At 43.3% G+C, this 13,927-nt stretch overlaps 1 protein-coding gene across 1 annotated transcript in view; it reads right to left on the bottom strand.

The window, feature by feature from the left end:
• CFAP221 (cilia and flagella associated protein 221) overlaps positions 1-13,927 on the bottom strand; it is a 988,124-nt gene that overhangs the window by 501,833 nt on the left and 472,364 nt on the right. Inside the window, exon 11 of the mRNA XM_069616611.1 lies at positions 7,490-7,598. Within this exon, the coding sequence (XP_069472712.1) occupies positions 7,490-7,598 (109 nt within the window). The remainder of the gene's footprint in view (positions 1-7,489; positions 7,599-13,927) is intronic.

Raw genomic sequence — 13,927 nt, 5'->3', positions numbered from 1 at the left:
AGCTCCGGGTCGGTTGGTTCTTGGCACAGCGAGGATCTTGTAGCCATCAGGGAGGAGAGTGTCAAAACCTTTGACAGAGTTGCCCATGAATCATGTCTCGGTGAGAGCGAGGACATCAAGGTCAAGTTCTTCCAGGAGGAGGCAGATGTCAGATGAGTGTTTGACAGCAGAGAGAGATTGAGAGTAGCAATGGGGAGCAGGTTGCCATATTTGAAAGACTTCGAGGGTTGGGTACAGGCTTGAGGTACACCCAGCGGAAGTTGTAGAGGGGCCCATGACTGGCAAGAGGTGGTAGCTGGAGGTGGCATAGTAGCCAGAGAGGAGGAGGTATGTGCCAGAGAGGCAGTGGAAGAAGGAGGTGGCAAAGGAGCCAGAGAGGTGCTAGTAGGAGTAGCGGGAGAAAGAAGGAATTTGATAAGACGCAGGAGATGCCTATCGAAAAGGAGGAAATTGGGCTGAGGACCCTGGACCAAGATGATGCCATTCAGATAGACATTAATGACGGTCTTAGAGGAGTGGAAGGAGGCCAAGAGGACCTCCCACCGAGTGCCACCATTAATGGGAGAGAATGAGATAGGATAGCGAGCCGAGCCCAAATGAGGAGTCCATAGATAGGGAGTACTGTTCCCATGTTAACTTTTTCTAGAGACCTCTCTGATGTAAGGAAGAGATTGGATCAGGGAATCTCTATAGAAAAAAGCCCACAGTCATGTGGCTGCCTGCCCTTCACTGCAAGACATTGATTATACATTTGGGAGGATTAACAAAAAGTCATCCATAACTAAGGAGGCATCCATAACCCTGTGAACAGTCTTCTGCTTTTTTCTGACTAAAGGCAACTCTTTAAAAAGTTTGTATTAATACATATAAAATCAAAATGAAGACCTTGCAAGGTGGATAGACACCAGTAGGAATGCAGGATTTTTTCCTACCATGTATTTACCAATTTCCCCCGTTTCACTTTAAAAATGTTTTTTTCCAATTTCTAAGGCGAAACAGGGTGGTCTTAAAAAAACCTGGCAATGGTCCAGCGGATACCCACTGCCACATGGTGTGTTAAAAAAAAAATGTAGGGATGTTTCAACACCTTTATTTACTCTCAGCGGGAAAGGGCTGGAGGGGGAACCAATACAAACAGAGATTCTTCAAAAACTGTGACAGGATGGTGAGATAAAGCAACTCCAGTGAATGGCAGGGTTGTAAATTGCTGGGAGCTATTTAGCTACTGGTCACAGCAAAGGAGAGCCTGGTTGGCTTTACACCAACAGCTACCAGTAGATACATTTGGCTTCACAAGCCAACTGGTGCCATACAAATATATCCATATGACATCAACGCTGTCCTTTTAGGAGTGTGTATAAATGAGCATTACGACAGATCCAGAAGACATTTAAAGCATAATGGGACCTAGGCACCCTGCCTTCCAGGAGCAGTACTCGATATCAACAGATATTACCCGCTGCCCCAGAAGTCGATTTGACTTTCACAACATAGTTAAATATGTGGACCTCAGGTTTCCCTTCTAACATAGCATCATGAACAATCACGAAACCTGCAATATACTCACAGATTAAGCTATTTTCTAGTCAATATTTTGATGTGGCCTAATGCGCTGACGAGGCAGAAGAGCAGAGAAAAAGCAATACTATGCATTGGATAAGCACGTTTCAACAAGTCACTGGCGTGCACTGTTAGGACTGATTTTCTATAGTCTGGCCTGGTGGACAGATGTATAGAAGGCCAACCTATATTGTGACAGGGACAACTCTGGGGAGCTGTAGCCAAACCATTTCAGGTAGCAGTGGCAGGTGGTCTAGGCTAAGTTCTTCAGAGGTGGTGAGCTTGTAAAGGGTCCACAACGAGTTCACACAATGGGAATCACAGATTACACTTAGACAGGATGTTTAAAAATAAAATCATCATTTAGTGGCCAAAACACACAATAGAGAAATGACTACTGGCAAGTAGAGTTACCACACCATGTAGTTAAAAAAATGTTGATATATATACACAGTCACTTATTAATAGGGCATAGTATTCAACATAAACTCCTGCAAAGGAAATGTAAGATTATATTATGCACTTGTGGGTCCACAGATAATGATCCATAACTCAAATTCTCCAGCCCTAAATTGTCTGGTTTCTTTTGCCCAATAGTTTAGGTAAGGTTCCACAGAATCTTTGAAGCAGGAAAAAATGCAGGTAGGGTCTATGGGGGTCCAGTCAAGGGTTCATATGGTTAGAGTACAAGTTAAACTAGCTAACAGAAGTAGCCCCAACTTTCAGAAGTCTTGCACAAGCAAGCAATGGCAAAGCCAATAGTGTTAGAATAAAGTTTATTATAAGGCCATCGACTTATAATAGGAGTATTGGGGTAGGTAAGAATCACTGTAACTTAACCCCCATACTCTGAGTCTTCCCTACACTTGGCAGGACAAAGGGAGAGGGTCCGAGGTTGCTTTTCCCACCAAAAGTCACAGTCCTCGATTTGCAGGGGTTGCAGGTTCTAGCTCAGGTTGGTGTCTTTCACTGTTGCAAGGACTCTCGAATGAAGAATGCAGCAAAACTCGATGCAGGAACCCTCTTAGAACTGGATTGGGGTCAGGTAATAGATTGTGAATGGTGGTCACCGAAGCACGGCAATGCAAATGGACTCAACTGCCGTGGTTGGACGTTCCCTCCCATCTTGGGTCCCCTCGAAGCTAGGATGCCGAAACATTGCAGAGGTTAGTCTCGTAGGGCCAGCTGAGGATCCCCCCCAAGTTCCATGTCGAAACGTGGAACGGTGACACCAGCAGCACGGTAGCCCAAATTCAGAGCTTGTCAGCCACAGGACAGTCCTGGGATACTTCTGAAGGCTCTTCGCTGCAGGGTTCTGAGCAGACATCAGGAATGGAAGTACCCTCCACTCCAAGAGCCGCAGCTCCTTTGCAGGACTGCTAAAGATCTTCAGCAAGACAGGGGTCTCCTCCAGGAAAGCAGCAGAAGTTGTTAGCCAGCCTGCCTTCCGATGGGTCTCCAGTTTCTTCGCAGGTCTCACAGCTGGATAAGATTCTTGACTCCTTCATGTTCCTTCAGGATCTCTGAGGAATGGGTGCAGGGATCCCCTTCTTATCCTAAAAGCCAGGTAAGAGCAGCAGCCCTCACTAGCCAGTGACAGGACTAGCCCACGCACTCCAGCAGTGGTCCAATCTGGACCAATGGAGGGAACATTCATGCATACCACTCAGACACACTAAAACCAGTTTGTGGATTGGCACTAGACAGTCCCAGCCCACATCCTGCCAGAAAACACACACAGCCCTCCAGTAGCATGCCAAAGCTTCTGCTTTCCCGGGCACTGGAAGTCCTTATTAGGATTTTCCTGGCCTCTCTGGCCAGTAAGAAGGCTAAAGAACAAGATGGCAAAAGGACAAGCGAAAAATCTCGTGGCATGGCCATGCTTGACCAGTAGCCACTGTTCGTAGCCAAATGCGCTAAGGCTAAAACAAGTCCCCAAAAGTGGAAAGAAGTCCCTGCGGCCATCAGCTTATCCTTTTAGCACACCAAGAGTAACCAAAAATCCTCCGAGTGTTAGTCTACGGCAAAACACAAATCTATGCCATTGTACTGCAGTGTAGGTTGCATTGCACAATGATAAAAAGTTACCACAAGTAATACACTAGTAACCAAAAGTGGGAACACAGTAACATGGCTAAGGGAAACAATGTTTTCCAGTACTTACAGCCTGAAAAACACATCAGTTTCGCCATAATATATGAGCAAAAGCCAGTGTGGTAAAGTTTGGGAGTTCCATAAAGATGGAAGGGAAGGTGCAGCCAAGAGAAATCTTTCCTAACATGCACCACTCCTGCATCTGCAGGAAGGGATGAAAACCACCCTTTACTGGTACAAAAATAGAACAACTTTATTAACAAGCTTTACAAACCAGAAACTTGCTTGCTTTCAAAAATTCCCACTAAAACAGAATCCACTGAATGGATTTCAGACAGTTCATAACATCATGAAATGAATCACAAAATACTTACAACTGTGTGTAAGGAGAATCACTTTGCTTCCAAAATGGGTATAAAATCTACTATAACAATTCAAAGCATCAGAATGGGCATGGATATAAGAAAACAAGACAAGGCACAATATCCCACATCAATGTATGTATATCAGCATATAATAAAGCATACATTAAAAACATGATATTAAAAATAGAATCATAACCCTCCGCCACCTGTCTCTGCTTCCAGAATCGGCATCAGGTCTAGGGACCAAAGGGTTTTCATAAATTCTTAAGCTATGAAAATCCCTTCTTATGCAACATCACATTAGGTCATCCATACGAGCTTCTAAAATACAAAAAGACCTGCTAAGCGGACACATTGAATAATAGAAATGTTCTACACCTGCATGGGGATGTCTGGATTACACACCCTTGTCACAACTAAAATACATATATATGTTGCATGCTGAACGGCTCAGAGCTTCACTACTTTCAATCAGCTGAATTATTCCATAAATGTTAACTCAGAAATACATCTCTTAGAGTTTAAAATATAACATTAGAGAACATCATTAAACTTAACAGCATGAGTGGGTGGACCCTACAATGATTTCCTATGGATGAACATACTCACCCTTAGCACTTGAAGGTTTAATCTGTCAAGATACCTCTCACTACAAATCTAATTAACCTATAGGAACCTCTCCTGCTCATTCAGCACTTTAAAGCACTTACAAGCATTACAGTTTAAACGGATGTCAGGCTTATATCATAAGGATACTTCTACTACTTACCCTACACACATGATAGGATATATCGTCAAAGATTTCCACTACAGTACAAGGAATGGTTTGGTTAACCCATTTCAGGTTGCTAAACTCTACCTAGGCCTCTAGAGCTGAAACAAAAAATGAACGAACCGGATGAATACAACTGTGGCTTTCCTACTCCTCTCACCCGAGTGGGGTAAAATCCTATAAGAGTGGGAGTTGCATTTAAAGCACACTGTATATTAGCTCCTGGTTCCTAGAGGTAGCTCCTGCTTACTGGGTGATGCCTGATACCCAAGAGCTGTTTTAGCTCTTGCTAATCAAATCCTTATTTCGATCCCTGAAGGGCCTATGCTAAGAGGACCTAGTGTCCATAGTCAAGTGTATAGTCCCACCCAAGAAAGAGTCCTTGAAAGTACACAGGGACATTTTAAGTGCCTCATTACACTTCTTTGGCATGGCATATGAACCCAACATTGAATAGGCTGTTGTGATTCTGACGTACGGCACCCCTTCTTTTTTCTGTTGGTCTTAACTTTAGAAGTAACCAACATTACTTTGTCTAGTAAGCTACGGCGGTTCTTATATTGTTAAATGTGGCCGTAGCCTCTGACCGCCAGCTGGATGATCCCCTTCAACCGACATGACGTTCAGACTGCTTGGCTACATCAAGTTAGCGTTGACTGAATTATCAGTCGTGTTTTTAGAAAAGTACTGTGTTTTTCAATTTTCTAATTAAACGGTATTATTCAGATAATGAGCTCGAAACATGATTTAATATGTATATTTTAAACATATAATGAAATACAAATAAAATATTTATGGTTTCTAAATTTCTTTGCTCTTGGTATGGTTTGATCTGTGGTTCTGAATTTGGGTGCCCCCCTCCTAGTTCCATAGACGGGTTCCTCCATAACTTGTTTTTTTTCCGCTGACACACTTTACGTTTATTATTGTTGTGATTCTGTAACCTTGGTGAACTCCTGCAGAGACAAGATCTGTAGCTGCCCTCCCTTGCCGCAAGGGTTTCTACCATGCTCTCCTAAGGCAAAACCATGTTGTTTCCCCTCAACTGCTCTGTGGGATTTTCGCTCCTCCTTCTACCCCACCTAGGCATTTGTTAGGCTGCAGTACAACCCCCAGCCTGAGGTCTTCTTTGAACTTGAAAACCTCTTTAGTTTGATTGAGTGGCTTTGCAGCTAAAACTAGTATCTGGGCTAGAGACAGTCAGCAAGATACTCTAAGTCTGCTTCTCCTTATGGCTCGGCTCCTGACAGTCTTCGGGTTAAAGCCAGAGCAGGCTTTGCTATAGACCTCGTCCTTTCTATTGTGTGGCTCAATTGGCTTAGCCACCTTTTGTTGTATAGCTCTCTCCATATGTGCTCTATGTTATTGCGATTTATATTGCACACCTATGCCATTTTTATGGTCTCCAGGCGCTCTGGTGGATCTGAAAAGGAAGGAGGGCTCAGGGGTAGGGGGGAGTGAGGTAAGTTGGTTAGTAGCTTGCCTCATAAGGCTCTTACCCTGTCTCTTCACCTTCTCCTCTCACTACTAATACAGGAACACTCTAAAAGAATGCCCTAAAACCCTCACAGTCTGGAGCCGTCTGATTCTTTTTATAGTTGGTTCTGTGCGCTTTCATCTTCTACCATGCGTTTTTTACCTGGTTCTACTCTGCGGCCCATGCCGGGCATTGAGGACCAGAATGTTGCTCGTCACATAGCACACTCCATTGGTGGATCCGCAAAAGGGACCTAGCACTCTTTGCATTTGTCCCACTCTGATCTTCCTCACAGTAATAGGCACTCTCCCTCACTCCCCATGAAATATATTGTCCATTGGTTGACACTAGGGACCTTTCCTTGCATGGGTAACTACAGTACATCTACCAGGGTGCCGGAAGGAGGATTTGGTAGATCTGGAGGATTCCCCATATACCACCTCCAGAGTTTGCATCACATAGCTAGTTGCTTTCCCTGGCCCCCCAAGAATTCCCCAGTCCTACCCAATTAGCACTTCAAAGTTGACTGTCAATCTACCCTCCCCTGCAGGATCTTCAATATGAAATTAGAACTATTAATAACCATTATTTGTTAAAGGAGAAGCCAAGGAATGGATCATGGAAGACGGAAAGAAAGTCTCCATTGAAGGAAGGGGGAAGAGCCATGAGAAATAGGGCCCAGAGTCTCCATGGAAAGGAGGGGGAGGAATTATGGGGCAATGGGCCAACCAGAACCACTTTTTGCATCAATGAGCTACTGGCAGGGCTGGACTGGGAACTAAAAGAGGCCCTGGAAATAATTACTGGGGACCAAAAGAGGCCCTGGAAATAAAGTTCAAAGTGGCCCCAAATGACACATTTTCAGCAAGCCATATGCTTTTCCTATGAGAAAATTTGGAAATACCACAGAAATGAGGCCCAGGGTGCAGAGGCCCACCGGGAAATCTCCAGAGTTCTGTATAGGCCAGTCCACCCCTGGCTACTGGTTGACCCCATAGCCGCTTGAGATACTCCCCCAGATTGTGAGTGAGCTGACACTCTATCCATATAGCTAATGAGTGACACTTAGTTCAAAGGATAATGTATATACAGGTGGGGAATTTCAGACCTATATATCAGTTTAGGAATTACATAGTACATTTACTTGACGAAACACTTGCAAATAAAAGGATAAAAGATACACTGATACCAAAACAAGCAAAGTAATAATGTGTAACTTACCATTTCATTTGGTTAGCTTCTTCTATTTTTATATTCTCTAGTACCTTGTGCTCAAAAGCAGCTTCTTTCATCTGTCTGCCTCTTGGCCCTTCACTTGATGGGGTTAGCGCTGCATAAAGGAATCTATTGTTAGAGCGCAGTGTGGTAAAGCCTAAAAGTACAAACTGCGCATGTGCACTCTTGAATTCTGGCAAAATTGTTGCCTTATAATTGTGCACACAGCACAAACATATTTCAACATCTACAGTTTGTATAAGCACGTTGCAAATAGGCAAGGTCAGTACTGAGGACATGGGTAGCATTTCTTGATGCATACAGCTAAGCAAAAGGGCATGAGTTATAACTGAATGGGTCAATTTTTAAAGCACAAAACATGCCCCCACTTGCATCCGAGTTCAAAGTGAGTTTCTTTCTCTCCCCGGCTGATCTCTGTCTTTTTCTGCACTGGGCTCCTGGTTACCCTCTATATTCGGGCCCAGATCCCTGCCCACCCGTCTGCTTACCCGCACTGCCTCCTTGCACTTGGGTCTGTATCTGCAACCCTACAGTCCCCTTAACTGCACTTATCCGACACTCGTTGTCTGCACTTAATTAATGCACTTGCCACTGGCGGACTGCACTGTCTGTTGTTGCTATTTCTAACTCTTGTTCAGTACTCTCCACTCCTCCCCTGCCCCTTGCACTCCCCTCCCCCCGTCTCCCCTGCACTTGTGCATTCTCAATGTCACTGGGCCTAGTAAGATTATTGTGTTTTATTGTTTTTTTCTCCCTTGTACCCCACCATTGCCTCGTTGCGCCCTGAAACACTTGTGTATGGGTGTGTTAAGGATTTCAATCAGGCGATGCACACCTTGGTCCCGGCCTAGTATGCAGTGCACAACTGAAATGCTTATTTTTTTATATTAGAATCAATATTGAGATGGTACACCACTCATATCACACCCTCTTTTCAAATACCCAGGGTCACAATGGGCCATGAACCAGGCTAGTTGGTAAAATATAATATTTATTTGAAAATTAAAAAGAAATCATACACTTTTTAATATGGGGCAGCAATCGCCAATAGGGTGATAACAATGAGAATGTGAGCAATGCACGGAGTTTAACTTACTAGTGGAACATATACACAGCACAGCAGAATAGGAGCACTTTTGGTTTAGGTAAGATATCACTTAAGTTACAATTTTCCCTTGCAATGTTCCCTCAGCCCACAAATAATCAATTCTGAGTGGATAAACAGAAGCAGCAGGTAATCAGGAATAAGAAATAGGACACAGAATTCAACTGTGACCTTCCCTCCCCTACTAAGAGAGAAAAACAGATTTTAAACCCCTGGCAATGTTATAAAATGACACTCGGAAATGGACAATTAAATAATGAATGTGCGTGAAAAACCTTGAAGCAAATATGTGTGTTTAAAACCTTGACGCAAATATAATTCCTCACTAAAGCAATAATGAAAAGACACTAACAATCACAAAGAATGGATTACCAAAAGCATACAGTTCGAAAATGAGTGGCAGGCTTTAAAACATGTTGCAGCAAATGACACATTGGACACTTTGCAAACCTTGCAATTCCCGCCTGAAATTACCCAAGCGGTTTTTAATAAAAACAGGTGAAATACAGTGATTTGAAGTTCTTTGGTTGGGGCATAGCTATAGATCACAGATACAATATGGAAGTGAAAGTAAGTCTCTAGCTGGTAAATTGGATGAGTTATGCAAGATCTAGAAAGGTGCGCTTTGAGTAAAATGAAGCGGTGAAAAAGGAAAGGAAATCAGTTTTGACAAGAAAAGTTTTACTCTAAACTAGAGCATTCAGGCTAAGCCACCAAAGAGGGACACAGAAAGCTCCAGGGTTGATTCATGAGTTCAACCCTATCACCCCAGTGCCCAACCCTGGCGGAACCAGTCCGATCACTCAAAATAGGACTAAGGGTTTAGGATTTACACAGAGCAAAATTACTAAAGAGATGGCGCTAGTACTAGAAATCAAAAGCAGGATTGCAAGAATGATTCTGACAGTTTGAACAAGGTATCAGGATAAGGATAGGGTGACTTAGAGAGTGGTATGAGGACAAAGACAAGATAGGCTATGGGTTTAGGTGGGGTCGCAATTGATACAGTCCACTTTTTAGTTTTTGGATTTCTGGACAGTCAACAGTTTGGTGACTACACGGCAGGGCGCCTAGCAAAACAGCTGGGCAGTTCTGATCGCCGGGTAGCACTTCTGGACTGGCAATTCTGGTCACTGGATACTACAGGTTAGCTGGATGGCAGGATTGCAGCAAGTAGGCAGTTAGTGAGATCAGGATGCTTCCCAAAAACACCACAGCTTTCCCCTTTGGTTATTTGGGAATTTTAGTGGTTTTCAGATTTGAGGCCTTGCTGGAGCAGGATCAGCAATGCTTGGGTTTTGCAGTGGGCCCTGGAGTAGGGTCAGCAATGTTTTGGCCTTGTAGTTGGGATCTGGAGTCTGGATGGATGGAACAGGAACAGGACGCTGCACAGGAAATCAGGAAGAGAGTCTGTCTAGAGTCTTGTCAAGTACCCTTATTTATAGTACATAACAACATTAAAGTATAGGCTAGGCAGGGTTAACTAAGCACGACCCTAAACTACTTGGATTGGGCAGGGGAGCTAATCTCCATATTGCTCTCAACTGGTTGGATTTCCAAGGGAATGATGTCAGATTTATGAGGTGAGTTTTACAATGTCCAAAAACTCCCACATTTACTTTACTTAAAATCAGATTTTGCCAAAAAAAAGACATTTATACAATTGCAATCTCTTAGTAAATTGTATACACAGGTTCCATATTATGTGCAGCACATATCAGTCCAATCCTCCAGTCTCTGGGACCTTGTTTCGCCCTTGTGATACATTTTGGTAATTTTGTGTATGAAAGAATCAGCCTAAAATTCCATAACATTATACACAGATGCAAATTATCCCCTGGGATGTATGTACAAACATTTATGTTTGCAACATTGATACTTTTTTCGATTTATCCTCAATATTTTGCCCTTTCTGCCCCCAAGGTGTCAATGAGTTCTACCATGTCTCTAAAGAAAGCACACAAAAAAATGCAACTGCAACATTTTTACAATTTTTCAAAGTCTTGCTGCAGAGATAGAAGTCTTTAAAGGTTATTCCCGAAATAATCTTTGGGAACAAATATCAGTCTCTTTGTTGCTGGATCCATTTTCTTTTTATCCTGTCCTTCAGCTGCTGCCAACTGTCATTTCCTCCAGCACATGGTGGGGGTTTGTCCCTTGATTGAAGTTACATTGCCCCTTCACACTTCAGACTTCCTTCCCTGGGAGCTTCATTGTCAGGGGCCCAGCAGAGACAACAGTCTGTTCAACCCTGTAATTATCGGGGGGTAGTTAGTATCTGCTCAGAGAGAGCCCTCCTTTTGGTGCCACCCCTCCAAGCAGAAAACCTGGTTTTCAACTTGCAACTCCAGCCACTTTAGTTTTAATCTTTAATTTTTTATCTTAGATCCAGAATTAAAGCAAGCCGGTTGCATAAAAACGCAAGTTATATATTCTCACCATTAACAAACCCCTTCATATTGCTAAGGACTGGCAGGCTTTCATTCACCAGTGTGCTGTTCCAAAACACAGGCATTTGTTTTTCTTTAATTTGCAAAAGGCCAATTTTATTTTACACGTGGTGCAGCTGGCCTTCCTTCTTAAATTCAACTTTTCATCTCCAGCAGCCTGACACACTGTCTTGCAGCTGTAGTTATTCTCTTGAATGCTGGAGTTGGCCTGCAGTACAGATACACTGAAACAGACATGGCTCAGCTAGTAAGTGTCTCTCTCCGAACAGTTGAGTTTTGGATACTTTTGCAAAGAAAATGAACGCGTTTCCCGTGTTAGTAAAAGTAAAGTTCCTGGTTAATTTTTTAAGAGTTGGTTTGACAGGGCTCGTCAATTCAGAATCATGCCTGGTTTTGCTGAGGCACAGTGAGACACACAGGTCTTGGTAGGGTTTATTAATCACATTGGCTTTAAGGAACAGAGGGAAATTAGTGTCAAAGCCACATTTTTTAAATGTGTAAAAGGGTTTCTTTTCAATGGGGATTTTGGCTTTTGCAGCAAGCAACACTGCTTTTTCCACTTTCTTCCTTTTATTTATGTCGGAACACACTGGCAATCTCCTTCAATGTGCCCCCTTGTTCCATCCTGTCCAATGTGTGCTTGGCAGGACGGTGCAGCCATTTTTGTTGTTGTTGCTAAACGAGGTTTTGAGCCATGGCACTCACAGGAGCCAGTGCAACCATTTTGTGGTTTCTGCACAACTGCAGCTTGGTGATGTGGGGAAATGCTGTTGAGTGGGTCAATATATCCCACACGTGAGATATAAATAAACTATCATATCATATCAAATAATATGGTGCTACAGACAGAGAGAAGCCATTATTTCAGGACCCAATTTAAATGCCCAGGCAAAGCAAAGAGACGTAGGTTTGGGAACGGTCATTCTACTAAGTGGTAATGACGCCACCTTCAGTCAATTGGCTTACATTCTAAATATTGGAGTGGAGGCTTATTTATTTGTCATTTGTTTTTTTACTCTTTTAAAAGGAACATTGTTGTAATGTCGCACAACTTGAGGAGTAGTTAACTGTCAGATAAAGTAGAATACACCAACTAGCACTGGCTGGGCCGGGAGGATAGCTCAGGGGCAACACGCTCGCCTTGGAAGCAAGATGACACAGATCCGCGCTTAGAAACCTTTGGGTGTTATAAATACCCAATTCTAATTATAATAATAATTTCTTTCTTTTGCATCCAACAATTTTCCATCTAGTTTTTTTTGTTTGCTAAGGGAACATCCAAGGCAAATACAAAATCACCAACACATGAGAGAAACACAAGCAGGGGTGGTGGGACGGTATATGAAGGGAGAGGCCCATCAGAATTACCTCTTACAAACCAGTCATTTATGTTCCATTTCAACCAATGTATATCTCCAGAAGGTTCTCCTATACCTTGCTTTATATGTCTCACAAGGATCCTTTTCGCACAGGTTACTGCCCTCAATGTCCACTATTGGTGATCTGTACAGTGTGAACTGTGGTTGCAGCAGTCTTGTGTACCTCCAAGTCATCTCTCAACTCACATGCCTTTTTGGGTGTCCAACAACATGGAATCAGTTTACGCAACCATCAAGCCCCTTTCCCAGCGATACACTTCAATGCGCTCTCACCTGCCAAAACCAAAATTGTCCGATTTCCACCCGCCCTGGGGACTTACAAGGTTGAGAGGTATGCCAAGGTAAGGGAGCGGTAGCAGATAATAGATTTATCACAGGCCTTGGAAGCTTTAAGATCAGTAAGTGCAAGGGTGAGGAATAAGGACAATTACAACACACTCAAGTGAATATAACACACAGAAGGTGGGTGAATGTAACAAACCGGGCAGTCTGCCAAAGGTGGAGGCAAAAAGGCTAGGCGCTGGAGTGAAAGGAAGGAAGCAGGTCAGGCAGTAACATGCAACAAGGCTCCAGGAATAAGTGCAGGGATCAAATACATTTGTGAAGAGTTGCGTATTAAGTCTCTTCCATAAGCTTAGCTTTGGCTCCATCTTTACAGCAAGAGGAAGGTCATTCCAAAGGGCAGCGCCTGCAGCTTCCTCCAACCTCCTTTCTCTAAATGCTGTAACAATGGTTTTCGCTGAAGGTCGGAGAGGCCATGGCAGACAGTAGATCCTTATATTCCACTTAAAGTATGTGACAAAGTCCCCTAACTAGCTCTGGGTACCTCCAGTGCGAGGATCAAGGGAGGACTGAATGAAGCGGATCCTCTTATTCAGTCCCCATCTCTACGCAAGAGACAGCCACAAGCTGCCAACTAGAGACAAGTACCTTTTAAGAGGCACAGCCTCTAAAACTGGGAAGTGGAGTCTCGTGAGATCTGCAAAATCAGTCTCTCCCCAATCTCAAACCACATTGTAAATGTAAATAAATAACTGTACATCTTCCTACATATAGATTGTCTGTAGTTCTTTACCATTGTTTACTGATGTACATATATCGAATAATTGCTAGATTAGATGTTGTTCTGATACTTTTGTAACCAATGTAACCTGTGTACTGTGTACCAAGCTGTACGACTTCTTTTTGCCTGCACCCTGATACCTTCGGGTCTGGCGCGCACAATAAATAACAAACAAACATTGCATCACTTCTACTTAAGCCGGTGACTCTGCAGCTGCTGCCCCTTTCAAGGGAACCGAGGAACAGTTGTTCAGCAGTCCACCAGCAAACCATCCATTGTACAAGGTCTCCATTGTAAAACAGTTAAGAGTGAATATGTTCAGGGAGTTCACCGAGAGGGCTGGGTTAGGGTGGAGAAATCGGAGAAAGAATCACTCAAGAAGAGGAAGTAGCGTGCCCCAAGACCCACCTGAGAGCTGGAAGACAT

The sequence above is a fragment of the Ambystoma mexicanum genome, chromosome 9 (assembly GCF_040938575.1).
Source record: "Ambystoma mexicanum isolate Mex_15411 chromosome 9, UKY_AmexF1_1, whole genome shotgun sequence".
NCBI lineage: Eukaryota > Metazoa > Chordata > Amphibia > Caudata > Ambystomatidae > Ambystoma > Ambystoma mexicanum.
This window is presented reverse-complemented; position numbering and strand designations above follow the sequence as displayed.